The following is a 27652-nucleotide window of genomic DNA, read 5'->3' as shown; positions in this document are numbered from 1 at the left end:
AGGTGGGTTTTTTTGAGGGGGAACATTACAGAACTTCAAACCACATTAATACCAGTACTAGTACTAGAAGAGAGGATGTGAATCGGAAACCACATATAGCAACTCCTTCCCCCTTTGACATAGTATCTGACTAGCACAATAACAGCCTATTTACATAAAGAGGAACAGAGAAAAGCAGCTGTTGGTACCTTGAACAAGCTGTTTATCTGGTTCAGCAAATGCATAGCTAGAGGATTCATCAAGTCTATGTATACCTTGTAAATGCATTTTTACAATGCTCCAAGTTCATGCTGGCTTAAAAGTGTAATATGCCAAATTCTTTAAAAATGTGAAAAGTATAGTCAATCTTGTCTAACCTAACTCCTCCACCCAGTCATTAAATACTGGACTGTAATACATCAGCCACTGATGCTGTGTAACTCTCATCTTCATGGAACATGAGGATAACACCCAGTGGGTCACAAACTTCATGAATTAGTGAACAGTTTGCTGTAACAGAATCCCAGATTCTTAATACCTCACAAATCATTATACAAAGAAATGCTGAAGGAGCACCAGAATATAGGAATACTGTCTCACTAAAGTACATATCCTTTGCACCAAATGGACTGATATGGACTAAGGACTTGATTCTTAGGCTATACCTACCATGTGGAGCCACTGGAAATATTTCTACTGGGTGGTCAGATCATCTGAGAATATTCACTACAGGGATCTCCCACTGTGTGTAGTACAAGCTTTACATGGTACTTTGTAACCCATGCTAGCATGAAAACTACATGTAAGTTATTTCAAGTGTTTGCCCGGTGTATTTCTGTGTGGTTTAATTGGAATAGGCTCTGATAGCCAGGACAACAACTGACAACACCACCTGTGCCAGGACCCCCTGTACTGTTTTTCAGTCAGTTCGCCATTACACACGAAAACATGGGTTGAACCACCGGTTGACAATTCTCCTTTTTCTAACAACGATTATGTTATATAATGAAGTCAGTCTCAAACAAGATCATTTCTGATTTGTGAGCATTTGCTTACATATAGTCTAATTCATTAAGCAATCACAGTACCAGGAGAATATTGCAACCATCAGAATGATTTTGCTGATTAATTCTGGCAGCACTTCAGTAAGAAAGGAAAGAGAAGTTGCAGCAAAATATAAATACTGAGTTTATAGTACACCAACTTTTCAAGCTCTCACTGTTGGTCTGTAGCAAAAGCAGGAGCAGATTGTAATTGAGATCTAAGGGAAACAGGCCTCCATCTGGGACCCACAGTACAGCATTATTAAGTGAACATTTCTCTGGAACATTTCCCACTTTCCTGGCAGAAGATGCTGCAAGGGAACCAGTCTATATTTGAAAAGAATCCAAAACGATTAAAATGGATAATAGATGTGGTTCAAAAACATTTCTTGGTTGCTTCCCAACAGTGAGATAATTCTTTTGCACTCTTGCTTTTTAATGAATCCAGGCGCTATTTTAAGACTTGTCTGCATCTATCACTTTCTATATTTAAATAGCAAGTTATGGATAATTCACATATGCACATACCACTGACTGCTCAAAAACCTGTGGCTCAATGAGTGAACTGTCTCCTTTGAGAAGTATTGTATTTGTGGTTATGTCTGGTATGGTGATTTGTCTGCGATGACCATTTCACAAGTGCAAGTCATCATTTGAAGTTGCAAGTCATCAAATCACAAATATGTATAAAAATACTGCTGCCTTTTGAAAGCAGTTATATTAGTATCAGGAACACAAAATAGGGTTTTTTATTTAAAAGTATAACAGCCAGACTCATCAGCACTGTCAGACAAACAGAACTGGACAACGGTTCTACAAAAATTCCGTAGTTGCATCCCAAGCACTTTGGCAGATGGATGGCCAATGAAGAACTGACAACTGAAAAATCCCTGTTTAGCTGAAAGCTTGCTGAACCTTCTGAGTCCCAGCTAACCCCAATATCTCACCCCAATATATTTATCTATTGGCCTCTTTAAATCTGACCGCTTGCCCTAATCCTATGTGTGGGAGAGAGAGAGAACACATTCCTCTGTGCTCCATTTTTCCTTTCTTTTGGTAGCTCCTCTCTGCCACTTTACATGCCAAGCCTCGTCTACCATGGGAATGTGGAGAACGGAATTGTGTAAACCAAGGCATATCCAAAAACTACTGTTTGAACTGCCTTTCTTTCACAACTCAACCTTTAGGAATGCAGCCAAGGATTTATGTAGCTTCTTAAGCCTTGTTTGTCTAATTACCCATTCTAGTCCTCCTGTGTCTGTGATACAAAAATCAGAGCACTTGGATTTAAGCAGATTTCAATGGGACTAAATAGTTTATGGATCAGGCTGCTTATGTTCTTTTTCCAGACTGCTTAATGTGTGTTGCAACGTTTGAACAAAGTAAGAAATATACTACAATTATGAGACAGCAGTTAGCTGGAAAGGAAGACCTATTTAAACTGACCTACAGGGCTGCTGATGTTGCATACAGAATTTTGAGCTAGCCTACAAAATAAAATTAGAAACTCACAACACTGATGGGCAAATTTAATTGATTTACAGTCTAATCCTATACATGTCTACTGGGAAGGATTCTCCTCTGAGTTCAGTAACTTACTCCCAGGTAAGCATGCAGTGAAGCTGTGGGTGGGTGGAAATTTTTTAGGGGAAAATTGAAATATATGCAGTGCTTGCATCCCTATCAAATCTATATATGTTTCACACTATGATGACACACCTAATTCATAACTCAACATATACAATTGTACAATCTGATAAATTTATTATATTTTCAGTGTGATTCTATGGATGTTTATTCAGACTCACTCAGTTTAGTGGGGCTTAGCACTGCAGCCTTAGAAGTAAGAATAATGAAATGTCAGAGGCTGTGCTAAAAATTGTGGGGGTGGATCCCTGGAAAAAGCAAACATTCTCTCCACCCCCAATTTCCCCAGACCTTGATAATAACTTGGATAATAGTGCAGAATGGAAGTATTTTAAAAAATATAAAATTAGTGTGTAAAATATAGCTGATTAGAAAAGGCAAGCTAGTGAGCCAGTATAAATGTTACAAGTTAAAACAGTCAACTGTTAAATTTTTGAGCTCTTGATAATAACTGTAAACAGAAGAATTTTTGACTGGTTTACACTTCAGCCAACTTTCCTTTATCAATTACCACAATTAAGAATATTTACATCTCGAAGTAATATTTTGTAGATTAATGTGTTTAAGAGAAACTTACAATGTGGTAAGTTTTTGTCTTAAGGATTTGAATTCAAAACCAATTCAGTATATTCATGTATAGTTATTTTATCTCTGCGATACAAATGAAGGGTTTGGATAATCAAAAATGTTTGTGTGTATGTACACAAACTAAAACTAAAACCATGTTTGTAAACGAAAGTAAGAAAATCTGACGTACTTCTAACCTACAAAAAAGCTAGTAGCAGTCATATAGTTTTTAATTATATAATATATCCCAGATGGTTCTGTGTGATGTATCTTTAAGATGTTCATTTATAAAACAGACCATATGATTATTTCAAGTAAAATGGTCATATGCATACAAGTGCCATAGCTATTGAAAACTACAATTTTAGTACTTCAAGTAAAATGAAAACATGTGTTCAACGACTGAGGACAAATCTTTCTGGAAAATATTCTGCTGTAACTTCCTAAACAACAACAACAACAAAGAATCCCACAGACTATGATACTTATTCAGGAAAGAGCAAGGAAAAGGGTAAGATTTCAAATGTGTAAACATGTTGAGAAAGGCTTGATAACCAAATATTATTTGGGTACAAACTGATAGTCACAACTGCTGGGAAACGGAGAGATAAAATGACAACTTGGCATACTTTGATCATCTGTTTATTGTTCTAATGAGGAACTTTGCTTTGGGAATATCATCTAAACCACTTTCTCATCTCTTGTCCTACTTGCTTCATCTCCCTTTCAGTTCCTAATTAGGCTTTAAAGAGCTCTTGCTGCCCTTTCAACTGGCTATTGCTCCTGTTTAAACACTGTTCATTCAAAGACAGGTGTTGGCATCACCAGAGCACAAGGCATATAAACTTAATTACCAAACACCACTTCCAAGGGAATAAAAGAAATAATTCATTGGAGGAACATCATTTAAATTACTTCAAACTACTTACAGAATAATCTTACAACATTTGAATTTTTACAATAGTTGTGTTTCAAATTTACTATATAAAAACATCCTCTAACTGTATTTTGCCCAAAATGAACTGGGCACCAGCATTACAAGTAACAAAGGTTAGCTCATTCCTAGAGAGGAACAAGTCCAAAACTGGATTATTTTATCACCTTTAATTTCTCTAAGGAAAACTAATTGCTTTCTTAAAAAAAATTCGTTCGCTAGCAATTTATTGCATAATGTTGGCTGTTATCATTAAAATACACAGAAGCCAATTAAGCATTTTCCAGACAATATACTGAAAACCATCTCTAAGGCTGCAATCCTACACACACCTACTGGCAGTTAAGTATAAGCCACAAATGAATTCAGTGAGTGATATTAGTCATACTCAGAGTAGACCCATTTTAAATAATTGATTTCAATGGGTATACATTGTGTGTGACTAATGTTGGATATTAAATATATATATATGTAAGATATGCCTATGGACTTAAGTTATGACTAAATTTCACTAGAATGCACCCCAAAACAAGTTAAAACATTTTAAATAAAAATATTACCTAACTCATAGAATAGGCTTGAGCACTAGTATATTTCTAAAGCAATGGGAAGGTTTTTGTTTTGTTTTGTTTTTATTCTCACCACATTAGCTATTCTCCTGAATTTTCAGGGTCATTCCAATATTCCAAACAAAAACAGATTACTTTGTGAGCATTTTTAATCATCACAAGAGTTCATTTGTTATTTGTATTAGCAATCTTGATATATTTACTCTTCAACTTAGCACACTCACTTTGTTAAATCCTCCTAAAACATCTCATAAAGATTCATAGGATTTGGAATTGTGAAAGACTAGTTGAGTTCATTGTCTTCCAGTAAATCTGTTCCTTAAGAGTGTGTATTCCACTGAGCAGACTGAATAAAGACTGAATAAAGACTATTGCTGCAGCTAATTTATTAACCATAACTCCATTATGGTACTGCATGCTGACTGCTCTGGTTGTCTCAATTAACATGACTAAGAGACTAGAACGACTTAGAATCATAGAATCATAGAGTTGGAAGAGACCACAAGGGCCATCGAGTCCAACCCCCTGCCAAGCAGGAAACAAGCAGACTTCCCTGCAAGGAAAAGCTGAAGAAGAGATGAGGCTGTCCATGCTAGAAAAGGGAAGAGCTAGATGTGGGAGGGACATGGTAACTGCTCTTAAAATTATGGATGAAAGATTTTATTTTTCTTTCATGTAAGGAATGCTAAGAGGGGAAGTGGGGTTATGTTGGTGAGCACACCAGCAAACCAGTCAAACGCACTGCCAGCTCCATGTTAAGCAAGTATGAGAAGAATCCCTACATGAATTCCAAGAGAGACATGTGTACAACTCCTCTACATAAAGCTGGATCCTAGGTCAGTCATGCTTCCACCCCCACCTCACATGTGGCAGAGCTCCACGCATGTATGTCAGAATAAAAGGAGAGCACATTCTTATAACAGCTGGTGGTGGTGGTGGTGGTGTGGGTGGGTGGGTGGGTGTGTAGCTGGTGCAGCAAATCGATGCTCCATTTGCTAGAATTCTTCATAACAACCACAGAACTAAAAATCACCACATTACATTGATTGGCAGCCAGTTTAGGACAGACAAAAACATTTATATAATATAAATAAATATGTCGTTATCATAATCTACTTATGTAGATCTATGGTGTGATCGCACTTGAAAATTGTGTTCAGTTCTAGCAGCTGCATTAAAAAAAAAAAGATGTAGAGTTGGAAAGGTTGTATGGAGCAAGACAAACCAAGAGACAGTATGTCTTTGAATACCAGTTGCTGGGACTCATTAGCTATTGCGCTAATGTCCTTTTTCTGGGCTTCTTATAGGCATCAGATTTGCTACTAGGAGAACAGAATGCTGGACTTTGATGACCCGGCAGGGTTATGTTCTTATATAATTAACTGAAACTCACTACCACACTAGCTGTGATGGTGGTTGCTAAATTGAGTCCACATGTTCAGAGGCAGTAGACCCGCAAATATCAGGTGTTGGAATGAACAACAATGAAAGACTGCCTTGCTTATGAGCTTCTTAGAAGCATCTGGCTAGACACAGTTAGATGCAAAATGCTGGACGTGCAACACCCTTGGGCCTAATTCAGTAAGGTAATTCTTATGTTTATATATATAATACAACAAAGTAAATATTTATGACACACTTAAAGGTAAAGGTAAAAGGACCGCCGACCATTAGGTCCAGTCATGACTGACTCTGGGGTTGCGGCGCTCATCCCGCTTTATTGGCCAAGGGAGCCAGCGTACAGCTTCCGGGTCATATGGCCAGCCTGACTAAGCCGCTTCTGGCAAACCAGAGCAGCACACGGAAACGCCGTTTACTTTCCCGCCGGAGCAGTACCTATTTATCTACTTGCACTTTGACGTGCTTTCGAACTGCTAGGTTGGCAGGAGCAGGGACCGAGCAACGGGAGCTCACCCCGTCATGGGGATTCGAACCGCCAACCTTCTGATCGGCAAGTCCTAGGCTCTGTGGTTTAACCCACAGCGCAATGACACACTTAAATAGGGTTAAATAGGTTAAATAGGGTTAAATAAAATTTACCCTGTTTTATTTAAAACAACTCTCCGACATCAAGTGGAGTATTGATTAAGCAGTAACTTACCACAGTTTTCCTGAGGTCTTCGATATGCGCAGGATTCACATTAAAACTATGGAAGCAAACAAAATTATATAATAAATTCCTTTTTCCTTTTTCCTTTTTTCATATACAGGTAGAACAGAGTCACCTTCAATTCCCACCAGCAGCCTTACCACCCACAAAATAACAACATATAATGTTACAATCAGGTTTGCCCCATCATTGTCACTGAGGAAGTCTTTTTAGTCATTACAATCATACCTGGGAACGGAAGGAAGGCAGAAGTGTGTCAGAGAGTTAAAATGCTAGTGAAAGTCACATGTAATCCAGCTGTTAACTTAAAGAGACCCAGTGGTGGGTGTACCATTTTGTGATCCCTCCTCCAAACTCAGTCACCCCGCCTGCCACATTTGCAAACTATTGTTGTTTGCAAGGCACTAAGTAATGACTTGCTACTATTACATGGCAAATATGTCCAAAACAAAACATCAATTATCCATGATTCGATCTTGCAAAAGGAAGCTGCCACAATTTATATTACTGAGATCTGTGCGGAAGAGCTAGGACTAAATTTCTCCTAACTGTGCCTGATAAGTAGGGGGACTGGTTTGCTATGATCTATAAAGATTTGATCTCCCGTTCCAGACTTGACAGTCAGGACTGAGGACTGTTAGAGTACCATCCACCACATTGCCCAATAGTTTCCCTGCATGAGCTGACAGAGGTGGCATGTATCTGGTTTGGTGTTGAAGACTCCCATGATGTAAACTCTGAAGGACTTCAACATCCTTGCCAAAGCTACCTTCACAGTCACCAGGACAACCATGGGGCAGTCCCAGTGTGTCATCAATCCAACAGAATGACACAAGAAAAAATGGTTATTTTCAAGCCTACTCTTGTGTCAGTGAAGAAGTAATGCTTCCCAGCCTTCTTCAAAGCACCATCCAACAGGGCTGTCCTGAAACTCATTCAACAAAATTTAATACACCCATGGGCTTGGCTGAAATGCCAATGATGAAAGAAGAAGAAGAAGAAGAAGAAGAAGAAGAAGAAGAAGAAGAAGAAGAAGAAGAAGAAGGAAAAAATGTTTTAGAAAGCTCTTCAGGACACCAATGAGGCAAGGCCTACCCTAAAGTGCAGGAGTCTGTCGTTGGAGGAGACAATTAACAAGCTGACCTTCATTCCTATTGTGTAGGAGGGGCAATCATGAAGGGTGAAAAATTTATCCCCTCCACTTACCAGAAAAAGGGAGATATAAATCAATATTATCATCATCATCATCATCATCATATTATTATTATTATTATTATTATTATTATTATTATTATTAAACTGTAGTGACTCCACCAAGGGTTGCATTTTTAAATTCAATGCATCATCAACTCTAAATTGCAAGAAATAGTTTCTTAAGAGCTAGCAAACAAGGAACAGTAGATAATTTTTCCTAGTTCTCTCAGAATGACTATGGGAAAATTCACAGGGACAATTCTAAATATAAAAGCCTTAAGATATGTTTTGGCACCTCAGATACACTCCTTGGTATAATTACCACTATCTCTGTATTGCTATTAATTGTGCAACTGCAATAATTATAAGATGACTTACATGCCTTTTTGAATCTCAAAAATAAAAATGCCCTCATGGAACATAATTTGCTAAAACAGTTTATACAAGAAACAAAAAGTTGTCTTTATGAAAGGCAAGATTTTAATTGTACAATTTTTAAAAAATAAGAGTTGCTAGGATCAAAAGATTATAAATTTAATTGTCACAGATTAAAAGCCCCTACAGTTTGGTATGTGTTAGTAGATCCATTTCAACATTTGCTGTTCAAAGATCTAAATGACATTCATTTGACTTTGTACTTAAAGATCTGAAAATCAGGATTATTTATTGCCAATTCTTAAAACCAATACATTTTAACCCTTTTGTAAGGAGGCTATTGGAACAGCCTCAGTATGACCAAGGTAGATTAGAGAGGGACTATTACTTCCCTTGATTAGGACACTCTACTTCTTTTCAAGCAGTCTAGAATAGCATTAGTGGGGGGTTTTTTGGGGGGGTTGTTTGTTTTGCAGCACACTGGGTACTCATGTTAAGCTTGTGGTTTACTAAGACCCCCTATATTCTTTTCACATGTACTACTGGCAATCCAGGTGTTCCCCATCTTATATTTTGGAGCTGGTTCTTCTTGCCTAAGTGTAGAACCTTACATTTGTCCCAACTGAAATTCATTTTGTTAGTTTGGGCCCAGTTCTCTAAACTGTTAAGGTAATCCTGAATTCCAATTCTGTCTTCTATAGCATTAGCTAGTTTGGTGTCATCCCAGTTGGGCGTCACCTGCAAATTTGATGACGCCCAATACCTGACGCTCAATACCTGATGAGCAATACCTCAATACCTTCATCCAAGTAAATAATAAAGACACTGAACAACAGTGGGCCCAGGAGAGAACCCTGCAGCACTCCACTTGTCACTTTTTTCAGGGATGACAAGAAACCATTAGTGAGTACTCTTTGGGTTCGGTCAACCTGCTACAAATCCACCTAACAGTTACTTTGTCCAACCCACATTTTACCAGCTTCTTGGAAAGGATATCATGGGGGACTTTGTCAGAAGCCTTACTGAAATCAAGAAATACTACATCCACAGCATTCCCCTGATCCACCAGGTTTGTAACTCTATCAAAAAAGAAAATGAGATTCGTCTGGCATGATTTGTTTTTGAGAAACCCATGCTGGGTCTTAGTAATCATAGCATCTTTTTCTAAGTGCTCACAGACTGATTGTTGAATTATCTGTTCTAGGACCTTTCCTGATACTGACGTGAAGCTGAGTGGTTGGTAGTTACCTGGGTCCTCTTTTTTCCCCTTTCGAAGATGGGAAACAACATTTCCCCACCTCCAGTCTCCAGGAATTCTCATCAGGCCCTGGAGATGTGAATTCATTTAAAGCAGCTAGGTGTTCCCTTAACACCTCTTTCCCTATGTTTGGGCTGCAGCTCCCTCCTTGCATCATTTATTCTGTTGGGCACTGCTTTCCTTCAGAGTGAAGACAGAGGCAAAATAGGCGTTCAGCAGTTCTGCCTTCTCCCTGTCACCCAATAGCATTTCTCCATCATCTCCATGCAAGGGACATACTGCTTGCTTGTTCTTGCTTCAAACATAGTCAAAGAAACCTTTTTAATTATCTTAACCTCCCTTGCAAGCCTGAGTTCATTCAGAGATTTGGCCCTCCTTACCTTCTCCCTGCAGCTGTTGGCATCTCTTTATGATTTCTCCTTTCTTCCATTTCTTATATATGCACTGCTTACATCTCAGATAAGCTGTAAGCTCCTTATGCAGCCACACCAGTTTCTTTAGGTGCCTCCCACTTTTCTTTCTTGCTGGAACTTGTCTACCATTGTGCCTTCAATATTTCAGCCTTTTGAAAGTCCAGAGTGCATGTCCAACTTCACTCAGCTTTCCCTTGCCTGTGGTGTTTACCTCTCCTACAATTTTTACCCATATGCAGTAAGTAACCCAGGGATTCAGAGTGCAGTGTCATCAATATGCAGATGACACCTTTCTCTCTCTCTCTCTCTCTCTCTCTCCATTCCATCTGAACAGGGGAGACATATCCATTTCATCTGGCTTCTGGGTTCCTGTTCATTGTGACTTCTGTTTGGCTATTTTGTAATTGAACTGCAAACTGGATAATTCTGTAATTTTACAGTTGTTGTTTTTTGTATTTTAAAACCAAGGGACACTTTGTAATTAACTTCACTCAGATATAACACACAAACACATACACTATTTATGTGCTTTGCCAGTATTTCTATAGTACCTACCAATATTCAGGATTCTTAAACACACACACTTACTCTCACACAGAGAGAGTAAAAAATAGTTCAGGAAAAGTGAAAAGAACCACACTTTGCAAGTATGGAAAAAAAGTAAGTCTCAAGACAGAAAACAATGGAACTATTAAGATTGTTTGAAACTTTACAAATACCTGTATTGTCAACAAGAGGCATTCCAAGTTAATGCCCAACACCCTAAAGCCATCAAGCCTGAACATTAAAGCTCATCAGCGTGCAGAAGAATGAAAATTCACAGATGAGGCAAATAATGTTGCAGCTGAGACTGACAGACAAGAAAGCAGAAAGATAAACATAACAGATGGAGATTACTTAAAATATTTAATTTTTTCCTTAAGCTGTGATTTTTTAAAAAAAATATGTTTGAAGTAGCAAAAGAACATTTCAAAACATAAGCTGTAAATATAGATTACAAGATACAAGTCAAACCTGCTTTGCTTCTATTTGCCATGATACAGCAGACTAAAAAATATGTCAATCTGCTCAAAATCACTTTAAAATTTTGCTATTTTCATTCTTGTCTTCAGAATGTTAGTTTTGCCTGTAATTAGTTCCTTTTTCAGGAGTTAGAAGATCTTTTAATCAATTAGTGTCTTTCCTAGAGCAATTTACTAGGAAACAAAAGTTGAAAAACACAATAATCACTTTCTAATAAACACATTAACAATTTTTTTTTTTAAAAAAAAATCTTTCTTGCATTATGAAGTATATGTACTTCATCAGTTCATGTTGGCAGATTTACAAAATGCTACTCTGGTAATCTAGGAATCATTTATATTACTGCAAAAAGAGGTTTAAAAAAGGAAGAGCAATTTATGATTACTATTTTTTTTAAAAATCACCAATAAATAAAAGCACAATTTTACTTCAAAAGTAATTAGGGGCACCCTTCTGACTAAACTAACATGCAGCATATATATATATGTTACTTTGTGACACAATTATCTCAGTTTTCTGTTCCGCTGTTCCCAAAATGCAACAAACTCCAGATGTGATCTGGGGTTAATCAATCTCACTTTAACGGGTACATCCCTAGCAGTACCATCTTAAATCATTTATTTCATTGGGATTCATGCCACAGTAACTCTTTGACAGGCCTATTGTGGGGCTGCCTTTGACAACTTCTTGGAAACAAAATACAGGTGCTAGATTACTGATTGGGACTGTTCCCAAGCACACTTCAACATGCTGGTTGTTACCCTTTGAAACAGCTTGCGGCCTGGCTACATGACTCTCCCTCTAAATGACTGAAAATGTCCCATGCATTAAACCATCAATTTTGGTCTTGGTCAGCATCTGGATGGATGATCACCTGAGAACCATGTGAATGCCACTTCATGTTCCACGATGGAAGAAAAGCAGGATATAAATGAAAGTAAATAAAAAAAATGTTATTTCACCCCTACACACATAAGCCTGCCTAAACCCTCTCACATTCTTCTCTTGAGTCTCTCTGCTAGTTGAGGGACTTCTCAGTTGAGTCCCTCTTGGCTATGGAATGCCCTCTTTAGAGACGTTAACTTTAATGTCTTTTCAACACCAGCCCAAGACTTTAATTACCTGGGCATTCTGTTACGTTTTTATAGGAGGTTTTAGAACTGTTTTATAATGTCACTAGGTTTTTGTGAATTTTAATTTTATTAAATTTATTAAAACTCTGTTTTATGAAGTACAGCTGGCTCATCTTCTGTGAAAGAATATAAGCAGAAGGAAGGAGAAGGTGATGCGCTAAGCAACAACCTGTACTAATGTCTGGGAAATAACTACCAAATGAACTTACTTTTCTAGAAATGCAGGAAAAGGTGGCAAGAGATATCGAAGAGACAAAGATTACAACTTCCACAAGAGCTGAACTTAGTGGAACAGAAGCCAAATACATGATAACGCTACATGTGAATAAAACTACAGATCAGATAAAGCTGGAATATAGCTACTCCAGAATTAGCTTTTAAGCAGCAAGTTTAATACAGAATATTTGAAAAATGTTACAGAAATGTCATACTGACACCTGACTGTTCTGGAGTCAGATATTTAGAAAGCTTCCTTCCCCAACTTCAAAGGATTCACGGTAAAAGAACTTTTCAGTAGAGAAATGCTCATATATTTATTTTATTTTTATTTATTTGGGGACAGCCTAGACACAAGAGGGACATAGCTTAGATGGTTATATAAGCATGTTAGCCCTACTGCTGGGATGCAATCCAGTGGTCCCTGGAAGGGCATTCCAGGGCCAGAGGATAAATCAGATTTGCCACCTGATGTTGAAGACAGAGATTTAATGTTGGAAAGGCCAATCCAATGTCAGAGACTCCTTCACCGACACCTCAACCCAACCAACCTTCTACCTACTTGTACTGTATAAAAGTAACAATAAAGATGATAATGATATAGCTGTTCTTATTGGCCCAGTCATAGGCACCGACTCCATGGGCCTGAGGGGGCCCGAGCCCCCTCAAAAATTCGTTTGGGGGGGCTCCACCCCCCAATAATTTAAGAAAATTATTAGTTATATTATGCTTTGTAAAATCACAAAATTATGTTGGTATATTTTATTTTCCTTGTTTGACGATAGTTACCTTTTAAAATACATTCAGTAATGAGTTAAAACAAAGCCACTCCCGATCTAGAGAGGGGGTGGGGTTGCGGGCTCTCGACCCATCAACAATCTCGCGGGGCTGGCGTCAGCCCCGCGAGAAGCGGGGATTCCCCCTAGCTCATTAATATTCACCGCCCACGGCGGCAGCCAATCGGCTGCCGCAAAGGGCAGGCCCTCACAGGTTCACTTAAGGTCGGGGCAGCCCGGGGCTCGCCCCTTTCGTTCCCCCAGCAGCAGCAGTTTGGAGGTCTTGGGCCCCCCCATTATTTTTTATAAGTCGGTATGGGCCCCCGCCCCCCCCCAATATTTTTTATAAGTCGGCGCCCCTGGGCCCAGTTATTATCAATTTATGTTGCCAAAGGCAGAGTGAAACAAAAATGATTGGCAATGACAAAACTGTCCAGTGTGCATGTTATTTACATAATTTTTTTTTATATATATAATATTTTATTAAGTTTTATCCAAGAAAGAAATTACATGGGGAAAAAACACACAGAACAAATAAACACTCAAGCAAATAAACATTCAAGCATAATACAAGAACCAAACAATTAACATGTATGAAGAACAGAGAAAAAACAAGAAAAAAGAAAAATAGTAAAACACTAAAAAGATTCAAAAAGTTAAAAATAAAAACCCCTCTCTTTAATTTCTTACCGTCCATAAACTTATTTCTTTGACTTCCTCACACCCCCCTTTCTTCTATTCCAGTTTAGAATTAATTAGCAAATTCCTTCATTATTTGTTCCTGATTTTTATCTGATATCTATCCCTTCTCTCATATTCTTATTTTACCTTTTTTACTAGAACCTCTTCCTTTCATTTCAATGTCATCAACATTCAAAAATTTTACAATGTTTTTGTAGATAGATTTTAAATTTCTTCCAATCCTCTTCCACCAACTCTTCTCCCTGATCTCGGATTCTGCCCGTCATTTCTGCCATTTCCATATAGTCCATTACTTGCATCTGCCACTCTTCCAAGGTGGGTAAGTCCTGAGTCTTCCAATGCTTTGCAATGAGTATTCTTGCTGCTGCTGTAGCGTACATAAAGAAAGTTCTATCCTTCTTTGACATCAATTGGCCGACGTTATTTACAGCCCCATAATTATGTAAGTGGGTACAGTCTTGGAGCCTAAGAACTTAATAGGAGTAGATAAACCTGCACTACTAAACTCACAACCATCATGAGTGCTAGTTGCAAGAAAGACCCAAAAAGGGGAGGGTGACAAACTGAAACTGCAGAGTTTCGAGAAATTAAAGGATAAAGTGCGAGATTGGCTTCATTATTTTCAAATAAGGGAGGCCTATAATTTAGATAAAAAAATTGGCTTCCAGGTGGAAAAATCAAAATTAGAAACAGAACTGTTAGAACCCAAAGCTAAGATACTATCAAGTATGTATAACTTGCTGTTGAAATGGAACACTGAGGATGAAATGGTAAAATCTGCTATGATAAAATGGGCACAAGATATCGGACATGACATTATGTTTGCTGACTGGGAACAGTTGTGGACCACAGGTATGAAATTTACGGCATGCAATGCCTTAAGAGAGAATATTATGAAAATGATATACAGGTGGTACATGACTCCAGTCAAGCTTGCAAAAATCTATCATTTGCCCGATAATAAATGTTGGAAATGTAAAGAGACTGAAGGTACATTCTTTCACTTTTGGTGGACGTGCCCAAGGATTAAGGCTTTCTGGGAGATGATCTATAATGAAATAAAAAAGGTATTTAAATATACTTTCCTGAAGAAACCAGAGGCCTTTCTCCTGGGCATGGTCGGCCAATTGGTGCCAAAGAAGGATAGAACTTTCTTTATGTACGCTACAGCAGCAGCAAGGATACTCATTCCAAAGCATTGGAAGACACAAGACCTACCCACCTTAGAAGAATGGCAGATGCAAGTAATGGACTACATGGAGTTGGCGGAAATGACTGGGAGAATCCGAGACCAGGGAGAAGAGTTGGTGGAAGTAGATTGGAAGAAGTTTAAAATCTATCTACAGAAACACTGTAAAATTATTGAATGTTAATGACGTTGGAATGAAACGAAGTGGTTCTAGCAATAAGGCAAAATAAGAATATGCAAGAATGGATTGATATCAGATGAAAATGTGAAGTTAGAATATGTGAGGATAAACAATTAAGGGTAAATTAAGAGGGTATGAATTTGCTGAACAAATTTTTAAATGGAATACAAAAAAGGGAGGTGTGAGGAAGTCATGAAAATAAGTAAATGAACGATAAGATACTAGAAAGAGGGATTTTTATTTTTATTTTTTTCTTTTATGTTAAATTATTGTTTACTGTTTTGTAATTCTTTTTTTTGTTAAAAACTTAATAAATATTATTTTTTTTAAAAAAAAGAAAGACCCAAAAAGGGAAATATTTAAAAGATGTTCCCTCTAGAGCTTAACAGGGAAAGCATGCAAAAATATATAGGGATGCAAAGGGATGCAAGGCCCGGTTCCAAGAATAAATAAACAATATTCTGATTTAGTTGCAAAGTAATATGGTTTAGTGCTCAGATTTTCACCATCATTTAACGAAATATGACGGTGTCAATTGGAAACTTGATTAAAACTGATGATTCCACCCTGTCTAGACATAAATCCCATTTATTTCAGTGAAACTATGAGTTCCACCTAGAACCCTCTTTCAGTTAGGGATGATCACTTTCAAGGTGGGTTGGGGCACAAACGCCCTTCAATGCTGCCCCCATTTCAGCTGATGCCCACTTCTAGGGGTGCCAACTTGAACAAACTATGGGGGGGGGAGGTAAGTCCCGCCCCGCATAATCAATCACAAGATGCAGTACACACACACCATTTGAACGGCAATGCCCATCAACTTTGGGGGGCCCTGGTCCCCTCAAATATTTTACTGGGAGGAGGCAAAGGGACCTTGGCCCCTATAAGCTGGCTCCTACCACCAACATTCAAGTGACGTCTACTCCAACTTTGGCACCTTTAGTTCTTGCTGCTATCTAAGAGTGAATTGTGTCTCATTCGACGATAAATTACCTCATTAAAATACTATTTTCTTAATATGCCATTTTCATTTTTCTCTTTTCTCCCTAGTAATCATTGTAAAGGGCACTACATTTATTGCCAATTTTTAAATGGAATTTCGATCTTAAAAGGGTCCTCACGGGTGGGTGGGTGTTGCTATTACCCTGACTGTTATATTGCAGAAATGTAATCTAAGGAGTTTATATATAATAAAAAAAATACTAATTAGACACCTCACTGAGACACCTATCTATTCACATTCTCAAATCCGGCATTTGATCATGCTAGTAACAACCTGTCCCCTTTAACTACTGGACTATTTGTTACCCTGTGTCCAGTGCCTAAGAGCTTGTTAATTACCCAAACTCTCTTTCTGTAGGTCTTGTTAATTACCCGTCTCCTGTCTCAAAGGACCTTGTTAATAACTTCCACAATCCCTCTAAAGAGGGCCTAACAACACATTAAAATTAAAGATGCTTTTCTTTTAGCACCTGTCAAGTGCTGTAAATTGAGAAATTTTCACATCAGTGTATTAGCCTACTGTAGCGTAGCTTTAAAAAACAAACATTTTTTTTACGGAAATGTTGCACATAGCGCTAGCTATTTTATGGGAAGTTTGTATATTAAGTTGACATTTGTCCTTTGGTATGCTCACTGTACAAGACTGCCATGACAGAGAGCTGCAGATTAACCCCTTGAAAGCCAGTGCAATGAATGATTGCAATTAGACTAATGAAAGCAATCAAACAGCTTGCAAATGCAAACTTTCAAAGATGTGGATTGGGCTTAAAAACAACATAACCCTATTACCACCAAATGCTAACGGGTAGGAGCTACCAGAGCCTAACACAGACTTGTCATTAACATACAACCTTGTCACCATTAGTGACTAAAAATTGCCTGCTGCCCAAGGTATGGTAACTAGGCAATAATTCAGATGCTCTGATGTAGCACCCATTTTTAAAATTCTCAACCTGTGGGTCCCCAGATGTTGTTGAACTACAACTCCCATCAGCCCTAGCTAGCAAGGCCAGAGCTCAGGGATGATGGGAGTTGTAGTCCAAAACATCTGGGGGCCCACAGGTTGAGAACTGCTGCTAGCAGCATTGGGGGGGGGGGGAATCAGTCCAACATTTTGTCAGTTGCAAATCCACGCAATAAGCTTATTCCTAAAGCTTTTGCAAAGGCCTTTGCTCTTTGAATTCTTTTGGTGCCCCACCAAGACCTAGTAAATTATGACAGAGATTCAGTCAGCTGAATTGTTCATGTTCTCAAAATATAATCCTTTTTTTTTTTTAATTTAGGCTACAGGCAAATGCATTCTTTTTCACCCAGGGCCTTTGGATCTTAATTTTCTGCTTATCTTTCAATAGGGTGAGCTTAGATCTGTTTTTAATTTGCATTTTGTAAGTCACCTTTAATTTCATTTGGGGGGGGAGCAACTAAATATAATAATTAATAATCATAGATAAAGTGCGGAACACATCTACTTTTTACTACTTCACTACTTTTAGTAGCATAAGAAAGACAGTATGTCCATTCAGATCTAATTCCAAAACCATGATTTAATGCTAGCCAGCTCACAAGCTTTGTGTGCATTACTACCTTCTCTGTTTTCACACACTGTAATAGCAAACTATAGTTTGCTGTGCAAAAGAAATCAGAGTACACGTGTGAAAGTGAGAGTGACCAAAACATGGGTCAGCATTACATCTTTAGTCTGTTCCTCTAAAAAGGTCCACCCTACAAAGGAGGGAGAATTTCAAGGACAATAAGAGGTTTTTCTTGTTTAGATTTAATTGACTTAAATCCTGCATTTTTAGCCCTGACTTTTAAAGTAGCTAAAAATGTTAAATAATTATAAAAAACACCACAGTATAAAAAGTTACAATACAACCTTTTTTTAAACTAAACAAAAACAAGCCAGTTATTCAATAAAACAGAACTCAAACAATGCAGCCAAAATTCTTTCCTGAATAAAGTTTGTGTAATTTTTTTTTTTTAAAAAAAATAACTGGGCAATGAATCAGGCAGGCTAGCTTCTCTGGGTGGAAAGCACACTGCAAAATGTGCTTGATCTCTCAGGCACTGTCCAAAACTTTGATAATAAGAATACACTGAACAGGGTCTTATTATTTTAAGGCGGATTTGGGGGCATATTCCTCCAGTGCTCAGAGAATTCTATCTAATCAGTTAAGGGTAGAATTGGCCTTTGCATGCCGAGCTATGCAAGGCTGTTATTGGGGGAAGGAAAGGATAGAGCTTCCCACACAACAGCTGAGTGAGCTCCTTTATAGCACAGCAGTAGCCATCTGGGGTTAAATATTACTTTTGAAATATACTTCTAGAAGAAAAAAAATGATAACCTTGATGATTTTTTTTAAAAAAGGTTTGCCCAAACTCTGTTTTCATTTTTATAAAACTGACTCCAAGACATCATATCTCAAATACAGTAAAGCTTACCTAGAAGATGGCAGCACTTTTGTTGGCTTGAAGCTTGTTGTAAAGGGATTAGTTGAATCAAAATCAAAACTGTCCTGATGATTTTCGCCGAGTGCACTAGGTGATTTCAAATCAGCAGAAGCATCTGATCCTCCATTGCTAAGTCTGTCAGACCGCTTACTATCTTTTTTCCCAGTCACTCTTTCAAAGAGACTAACCTTCTCCTTTTTCTCTTTCTTAATGTCTTTTTTTATTTCAGCAGGTTTTGAAAACAGACCTACGTTTTGGTCCCATGACATGGGGCTTTCTTCAAATGGATTCTTCTGCCTTGGCAGGGTGGCAAACTTCTGAGGCAACGAAGCACTCACATTTTTAAAAGGGTCATTTTGTGCTCCAAAAGCTGAGTCGCTGTCATCAACTGTGCTGTCTGGCTGACTCACTTTAGTTGTATCTGCACTTAACGTCCGTCTGTGCGGAGATTTTACATTTCCTGCAAATCATTTAGTCATTAGTATACAACAAGAGACATCACATCATATTTGGCAATACCCACACAAAAGCTTGCATAACTGCATTTAGAACAGGAAGGGGAACCTGTGGCCCTTTGGGTATTGCTGGACTACAACTCCCATCATCTCTGACCCGGCTGGCTGAGATTTCCCATCCTCATTTCTGAATGTACTCAATTGATCATTATTACAACAACCAGTCAAACTGTTGTTGATTTTTTAAAAAGGGGAGGGGCATGATCCACCCAAACACAGGGATGTCCAAGTCCCATTTGATTTAGTAAGAGATTTGGGCACATACTTGGTACTTAGTATGAAATAATGTTTCTGTATTAAAGATTTATTGTAACATTCTATATGCACTACAAAAGGTTCTGGAAGGCTGTCATGGTTTAAAAGAAAAGTGGATATTATTGACTCAAGTTTTTTATAAAATGGCAAAACAATGTTGTTATTATTATTAATTTCCTACACTTCCTTCAAGGAACATAGGAAAAAGTAGAGAAAATAGAAAACACAGGCTGGATCACGATCTTCCTGAGGCATTGACGGTTGAGTGGGAATTTGAATCCAGGACTCCTCGATCCTGGCTTGACACTCTAACTTATGGTTGGGGAACCTCTGGCCCAGCACTTCTCCCCATTTATTACTATTATTATTTATTAGACTTATATACCACCCTTCATTAGGGCCGCAGGTGGCACTGTGGGTTAAACCACAGAGCCTAGGACTTGCCGATCACAAGGTCGGTGGTTCGAATCCCCGCAACGGGGTGAGCTCCAGCTGCTCGGCCTCTGCTGCTGCCAACCTAGCAGTTTGAAAGCACGTCAAAAGTGCAAGTAGATAAATAGATACCGCTCCAGCGGGAAGGTAAACAACATTTCCATGCACTGCTCTGGTTTGCCAGAAGCGGCTTAGTCATGCTGGCCACATGACCCGGAAGCTGTACGCTGGCTCCCTCAGTCAATAAAACGAGATGAGCACCGCAACCCCAGAGTTGGCCATGACTGGACCTAATGGTCAGGGGTCCCTTTACCTTTAACCACCCTTCATTATAAGATATCAGGATGGTTCACAAGAGTAAGAATAAGGTAAGAGCACAAATAAACAGTTAAAAGAAAGAAACCAAACCACACTCACCTCCCCCTCCCCTGACATCATGTCAGGTGTGAAGAAGGTGGTGATGTGGTTAAAAAGGAACAATCAGGAGCTTAAAGTGAGATCCCAATTTTTCCACTTAGGGAGCAAGACACGCCAACACGATTAGCTGGTGGGTGTGGTAAGTATACCATGAGCCAATAGCACCAAGCAATTTGCACTGAAACTCCTGCTAAAAAAGAATGGGGAAGTTCCATTTCAGCAGTGGTTTCAACACAAAATGTTTGGTGCTACTGGAGGAGCAAAGCCTCTTGTGCTGTGGTTACCCAAAAACACAAACAACCCATTGGATTATGAGCGCTTGGGAAGCTCTGCACAACAAACTTTGGGAGTGGATGGGGCAACTAATCACATGGCATCATAATGACAGCTACACTGCCTGCCTAAAGATGGACTCTGGGGATGCGGGGCCAGATAAGGATCTGATCCACGAGGCTAAAAAAAAGATTCCATACCTCTGTGTTCCAACCACTACGCTACACTTGATATATGTACAATTAGCTTCAGTATCTACTTTATGCTTACTATGCTATGAAATTAGAGGACAATATTATAACAATCTCCTAAGACTCAATGAACCACCAGATAAAATGTGCAAAATGGGCCAAATGGTCAACACAGTATTATAATCTAGTGTTGCACTGGTCCAACAAGCTAACTTATATCTCATCAACAGAATGTAACTTTAATTGGGAACAGACAACGTGAAAAATTAACAATTCTGATGTACAGAGCTCTAAAGTTTCTTGATTTCCCCAAGCTTTTCAATCACTAATCTTGTTGTATCTCTGCTGGTTCCTTTTAATGTTTTGATACTGCCAGTAATTATTGTTTTATTGTATTTCTATTTTGTGTTTTATTGTATTGTTCTTTGATGGTATTTTATTTACCAGCCTGAACATTTTTAACTGAACGGCACGCTGCAGCTTGAGTGGGTCCTGGAATTATTTATCTCTCAAGCTTTCCTAAAAACATCACCCACCTGTCAGCTGTTTCCAGAAACCTTTGCACCTAATATTTGGTGATAAGCTGCTTGAACAGGATTGCTGCTGGTACATTACTGATGTGCCCCATTTGCCTTTACCTTACAGTGTAGTCAATATATACTGCTCTGTGAGCTTTTGCAACCACACATTTCTATAAAGTAAGAGCGAAAAGATAACAGGCTGGAAGCAACGAGCAAGAGTCTGTCAAAGTTTCTTACATCAAACAGCATCGACAATTTTCACTTACCACTTTCATCCGCAGAACCAACAGACTCAAGCTGACGTCTGAAGAGGTATGCATTGGCAACTGTGCCCGATTTAATTTTTTCCGAAGTCACCTGGGGCCCAGTTAAATCGGACATTGAATGAGCTGAAGATAGTCGCTGAGGTCCCAACAGGAAAGGCTTTTTTGGTTTAGATTTTAACTGTATTTCACCAAGGGAAGTTACAGTGTTAGTTTCTGGCATGTGACTGCTTGGAATGATTGCAGAGGATGTATCCAAAAATGTTCCATCAGTCTTCCGACCCTTCATTTTGTCCTTTAGTTTAGCAAATGGAGATTTAGTTTTGTCCTTCATTGAAAGGTCAAACATGCTTGCTGTCATATTGTTCCTCATAAACTGAATATTGACCTTTATTTCTCCTCTGTCTTTAGTTCTCTTTCCTTGTTTGGACTCCAGGCTAAACCACCTTCAAGATAAGATAACAACACACTGTAAGTTGTGTAACATTGTATCAAAAAAAATATTATTTAAACTGCTGCTTTTTTGATCTCCCTTTAATCCTATCAGATAAATCATGTAATTGTTAAGAACAAATAATCCAAGAAATAAAAATCGCCTGCAACCAGAGATTTGGGCTGGTGTTTTAAATATATGTATTTCATAATAAGAAAAGCTGCCTTAAATCAGGGCAGATCACCTGTCTACCTAGCCCAGTAAGGTCAATGCTGCCTGGCAGCAAGTTCATCGCATTACCTATATAGATATGGGTAAATGCTCTATAAAGAGCATTTGCATTACCTACTACTGGAGATGCCAGGGACTGAAACCAGGACCTTCTGCATGAAAAGCATGCGATCTACTATTCAGCCTCCTGCAAAATTCAGTTAAAATGATGCCCATGTAGACGAATACAGAAAACAAAAATTCACTTGTCCAGAGCCATGTATTTGGAAAGCTACAAAAAAGAATTAAGACGACTTCTTCTTTAAAACAAACAAACAACCAAATAAACCACCCTATGATACAATTTGATGAAATGTTACTTTATGAACAATTTTTTTCCCAAATAAACACTGCAGTTGTAAAATGTCCGTAAGAAAATAACTAAATTTGTAATGTGAAAATAAAAAAATGATTAAGACTAATGTATCTTCCATTATGCTTCCTTTAATGCAACACATAAATGAAAGTATCAATGTTCAATTTAGGAAACGATCCTTAAACCAGCCAAAGGCCAGCTGAGGGACTGTAGGAAGTGATGTCAAGTGCTGCTTTGCTAATGGAGAGGGAAGTCTTGCAGCGCTGGAGTCCCGCTCCCCAAGCACCCATGGAAAGCTCAGCAGGCGCAGATGTTCTGCTGCACCAAATGCCAAAACTGGGCTTGTCAGGAGTGGGCAAGGATCCACCGGATCCTTTGTGAGTACTTCTTCCCCTGATATCCTTCAAATAGACCAGCCCGAGAGATGGAACAGTATATTCCCTCCCACTGACTAGAGTTTGCGGGATGGGAAGAGAAAAAATAACGGGGCAAAGATAATGAAAATCATCCTGCACCTCCATCCCTACTGGAGTGAATTGGCAGGGCTCAGGAAGTAGCGGTGGCTCTGCCACAGAATCTCACCACAAGGATTGCCAGATTTGTTCTGCCTGATGCTTACAGAGATTTAAGAGTTTTCCCAAATACAGAGATTAGAAAATATATCAAAATGCCCTCAAAAGTACAGTAGTTCAATGCTTTTGTTTACTCCTGCTGTGATACTGATCCAAACCAAATACAAAATGCTTTCCAGTGAGAAATGCCAACCGGGTATAATATGAACCAGGCTGTGCACTTACTATTCAAATGAGATATCTTATCTCTTAGATTGCTGTAGTAATAATAATAATAATAATAATAATAATAATAATAATATTCCATTCTTTCTGGGAACGGACTAAATGAGGCATCACCCCGATCACCTAACAAACGCGGTACAGCCTTATTCATTCCTCAACTCTCCTGACAAGAAGAATGAGAAGAATGAGTTTGCCCAAGCCCTGCAGCAGGTTACGATTTCTCCCCAGGAAGTAACTAGCAAATAGGCCTTACGCCAGCACATATTGCCATGCTCAACTTCTAATCATGAAAGAGGCAATATGAATAGCTCGGGTGTTCTTGGTATAACAAAACTAGGACTGTAAATAAAGCCTTGAAGACCACCACCTGCTCCAAATCTCAACTAGCCATTCCAATAACCCCTTATTCCTTTTCTTTAAAAAGCTAATGATTTTTCACACTCATGAAAGGGAGAGCCATTCTGGAATAAAAATATTTATGTGCTAAGCTATATTAGCTATTGTTTTAGTTTCTTATATCTTGTGCCAGAATGAAGATATTAAAATATACGACAGAGGCCCTCTCATAACACCACTGCTTCAGGAAACTTTGCTGCCTTTATTTTTAAAGGCATATGTTTGTTTTAAGGTGCAACCACCAGCAACTTAGAAAGTGTTACGTGCAGCAGGCTATTAGTTTGTGGCTTAGTACGTGGTTAAAGTCACTATGGGCTGGCATACACACTTCTCTCTGTTAAAAGAAAGAAAGCCCTGCATGTTGCATGCACTGAAGCTTTCGTAGAAATTCTAGATCAGCTGGTAGCCTTCATTTTTCTTACAAGAAAAAACACACATGGGGGAATTGCTGACAAGGTTCAGCATTGTGCAGAATATTAAATATCTTTTTTTGTAATACTCTAGTGACTCTGAAGTCTGTCTCTTGGAGAACCATATGTACAGCTGTGTTGGAAGGAGGAAGCTATTAAATATATTAAAAACTAGAAATATTACCAATAAAGACACTTCATCAAATATGTGGATCTCATTTACCCACAAACTAAGCAATGTTCAGGTTACATCAACTTTAAAAAGTCACTTTGGATATAAGGCTCCGGGTCTGCTAAATGCATCTGAAAGCAAAAAACCACTATTTAATAAAATTTGTATTTATTATCAGTTTTGAAAGAAATCAAAATTATATTGTTAGGTATCAGCTTTTATTTTAAAACTATGGGGTCACAGCTGTGCGTCCTTAATTTTAATTTAAATGGCTGAAATTTTACTCTGTATTTCCATAATTGTGTTTTTTTCCAGGCAACACATACACAATTCAGCCATATACCATTTGAAAAAGCAATAGGCTACCTGCCTCCCAGTTTCTAAACATCACAGTGATAACATTTCCCTAATTTTTCCACCTCTGAACAAAGAGCATCTTCCATCTCTGCAGTGCATTCCTGATAGTAATGTCACACTATTATGTTGTCCTATCTCACAGTTCCGAAATCACTACGTACAGAATATTCAATTTCAGTAGTATCTTACTGAAGCTATAGTTCTTGTAAACAGCAATATGCAGACTGAAAATGGATATGTATACAGTCATACCTTGGGTTACGAACACTGCAGGTTGTGTGTTTTCGGGTTGTGGACCGTGCCAAACCCGGAAGTACCAGAACAGATTACTTCCGGGTTTTGGCGCTCGCGCATGCACAGAAAACCAAATAACGTCACGCGTGTGCGCAGACGCGGCGCTGCGGGTTGCGAACATGCCTCCCGCATGGATCATGTTCGCAACCCGAGGTATAACTGTATAGGTAGATTTCTGGGCCAACTCATAACCCTTTCCATGTTACAAAAGTCAGAACTGGACATTCCAAATAGCAGTTAAAAACAACACGATCTCACCCCTATTTTCAATGCTACAGCAAGAGTATTCCAGATCTTGAGTTAGTAACGCTAAAGCCCATATGCTGAAGTCCCTAAAATATGCATAGTCATGGGTCAAGATTGCACTGCCATACACACTCCAGAGCCCGGGATTTCACATTTGCATAGGAAGCTTACTCAAGCAGAGTCTCAAACATATAGATTAGAACTGTGCAAACTGTACACCACAATATCAAGCAATATGCATTGAAGTTTGGGTCAGCAGACACTGGCTTCTCTGTGTACATGTGTACACATGTACACATGGCTTCTATGCATTCTATGTGTACATCTTACACAAATGTAAAAGCCAATATGTAAGAAGCAGAAGTTTGTGGCTAATATTTTGTCCCAACACAACAAACAGGAGACATAGCCTTACTGAAAAGAGAACAGGCTGCTTTTTCATTCTTTCCCCCCTCTATCTCTTTTCGTCTATTTTGCATGCTATGTGCACTTCAGCACTAGAAAGTGGAACTTCTTGGATGGGCACTGTATAAGAAGGTGACAAGTAGCCTTCCTGGGTTTTCATTATGCTTGAAATTGCGGGTGGGGGAGGAAGTGTATGATTGTAGTACCATGAGGAGTATTCAGCCACCAAGAGCAAAGAATAATTTGAAAACACTTTATTAAAGGTATTTCTTAATGGCACACTCATTAAGGCAAGAAATGGGAAAACAGCTTGTGAATGGTTTCAAATGATGGCACAGATACTAGCCAAGAGATACTCCTAATACTGATGCAATTGTGGAACAAGTGGAACTCCAAACTGCAATGTGGGGAATACAGCAGTAGGCAGAGGAGCATCACCTTTCTCCAACAACAAAACATTGTTTATTGCTTGGCAAAAGCAATTTCTCTTTAATAAATGCACTTATTGGTGTAAAAGAATAAAAGGCATGCAGATGCTTCCGCAACTACAAGTAACAATTTCACATTTATTTTGTAATAAGCACTTAACTGAAACAGCATTATGACTACTGCAGTAAGTGTGTACGCTTGGGCATAAATCTTAAATTCACACAGAATCATAGAATTGTAGATAGGAAGGTATAACGGTCACCTAGTCTAAGCCAGCAAATGCAGGAATCTCAACTAAAGCCTACATGACAGATGGCCATCCAACCTCTGCTTAAAAGCCTCCAATGAAGGAGAGAGTCCATCACATCCAGAGGGAGGGTGTCCAACGTGAGGACATGGAATCAATTTTGTAGCTCCAAAGACGCAGCATGGCCCCTGACAGTCCTGCTCTCTTGTGTCACGTTCCCCCAGCGGTTCATCTCCTGAATCACTTTCCCGCCTGCCACTGGATAGCGCTTCCTCAGAGTAAGTTCCATTGAGCTCAATGGAAACTACTTTCAAATGCAAGTGCACAGGAATACACTACAGAAGCTGCAAAATTGGAATTTACAGTCTCTGACACTGAAGAAGTTCACATACAACAGCAACAATTTATTATTTATATCCCACCCATCCGGCTGGGTTTCCCCAGCCACTCTGGGCAGCTCCCAACAAATTAAAAACAGAATAAAACATCAAACATTAAAAACTTCCCTAAACAGGGCTGCTACAAGACAAGCAGATTAAAAATGCAAATTATAAATATACAGGCAATTCCTGATTTAGGCGCATCCTATATGTGTGCGATCGTGCACATGCGCACAGTCTGGAGGTTTTAAGATATTTCTAGCCCACCTTTCCTCCAAGAAGCTCAAGTGTCAAGGTGGGAGTCAGGAACCGGTCAGCAATAACTCACAAGGTGTCAATGAAGTAAATTTTTTACTCAAGGAAACAAAACAGCTCAGGCCTATTGAGCACAGCAACTCTTCCCAGCAGGTCTTGCCCCAATGGGGGAATTGCAACTGAAGGTCCACAGCTCCCTAAGTCTCCTCCTCTCCCAGGTCCTTCCTAAGCAATCTGAGACACCAATGTCTAGTCTGTCTCTGTTCCACCCTCTTCATACCTTTGTGGGTTCTGAGAGACCAGCAGGGAGGGGACCTGATCACAGTCAAGCTTTACTTGTCAGTTTATTTCAACATGTTTATAAAATGTAGGGTTGCCATATTTCAAAAAGTGAAAATCCAGGCACAAAAGTAGTTGAGTATTGTTGGCAGAGTTGTTGAACTTTTTTTTTTTTTTGCAAGATTTCAAAAGAAGCAGCAGCTTTTAAGCTGTTTTTAAGGAAATTCGACAAAATCTACATTTCCGACATGGGTTGCCATATATATGTTCAGATACGATTCTGCTGGCCAAATCCCAGCAATGTCCAGGAAATTCTGGATGTTTGGCAACCCTAATA

The 27652-nt window shown here is 38.8% G+C and overlaps 1 protein-coding gene across 1 annotated transcript in view; it reads right to left on the bottom strand.

Moving 5' to 3' along the window:
• The window catches only part of RAB11FIP2 (RAB11 family interacting protein 2), a 35384-nt gene that overhangs the window by 4440 nt on the left and 3292 nt on the right, over nt 1-27652 (bottom strand). Inside the window, exons 2-4 of the mRNA XM_081863741.1 lie at nt 21633-22075; nt 18754-19222; nt 6841-6886 (exon numbers count right to left, since the gene is read on the bottom strand). Of these exons, the coding sequence (XP_081719867.1) occupies nt 6841-6886; nt 18754-19222; nt 21633-22075 (958 nt within the window). The remainder of the gene's footprint in view (nt 1-6840; nt 6887-18753; nt 19223-21632; nt 22076-27652) is intronic.

Source organism: Podarcis erhardii (assembly GCF_964252035.2).
Source record: "Podarcis erhardii genome assembly, chromosome: 5".
NCBI classification, from domain to species: Eukaryota; Metazoa; Chordata; class Lepidosauria; order Squamata; family Lacertidae; genus Podarcis; species Podarcis erhardii.
Note: the sequence above shows the minus strand (reverse complement) of the source record. Positions and strands in the feature narration are given on the sequence as shown.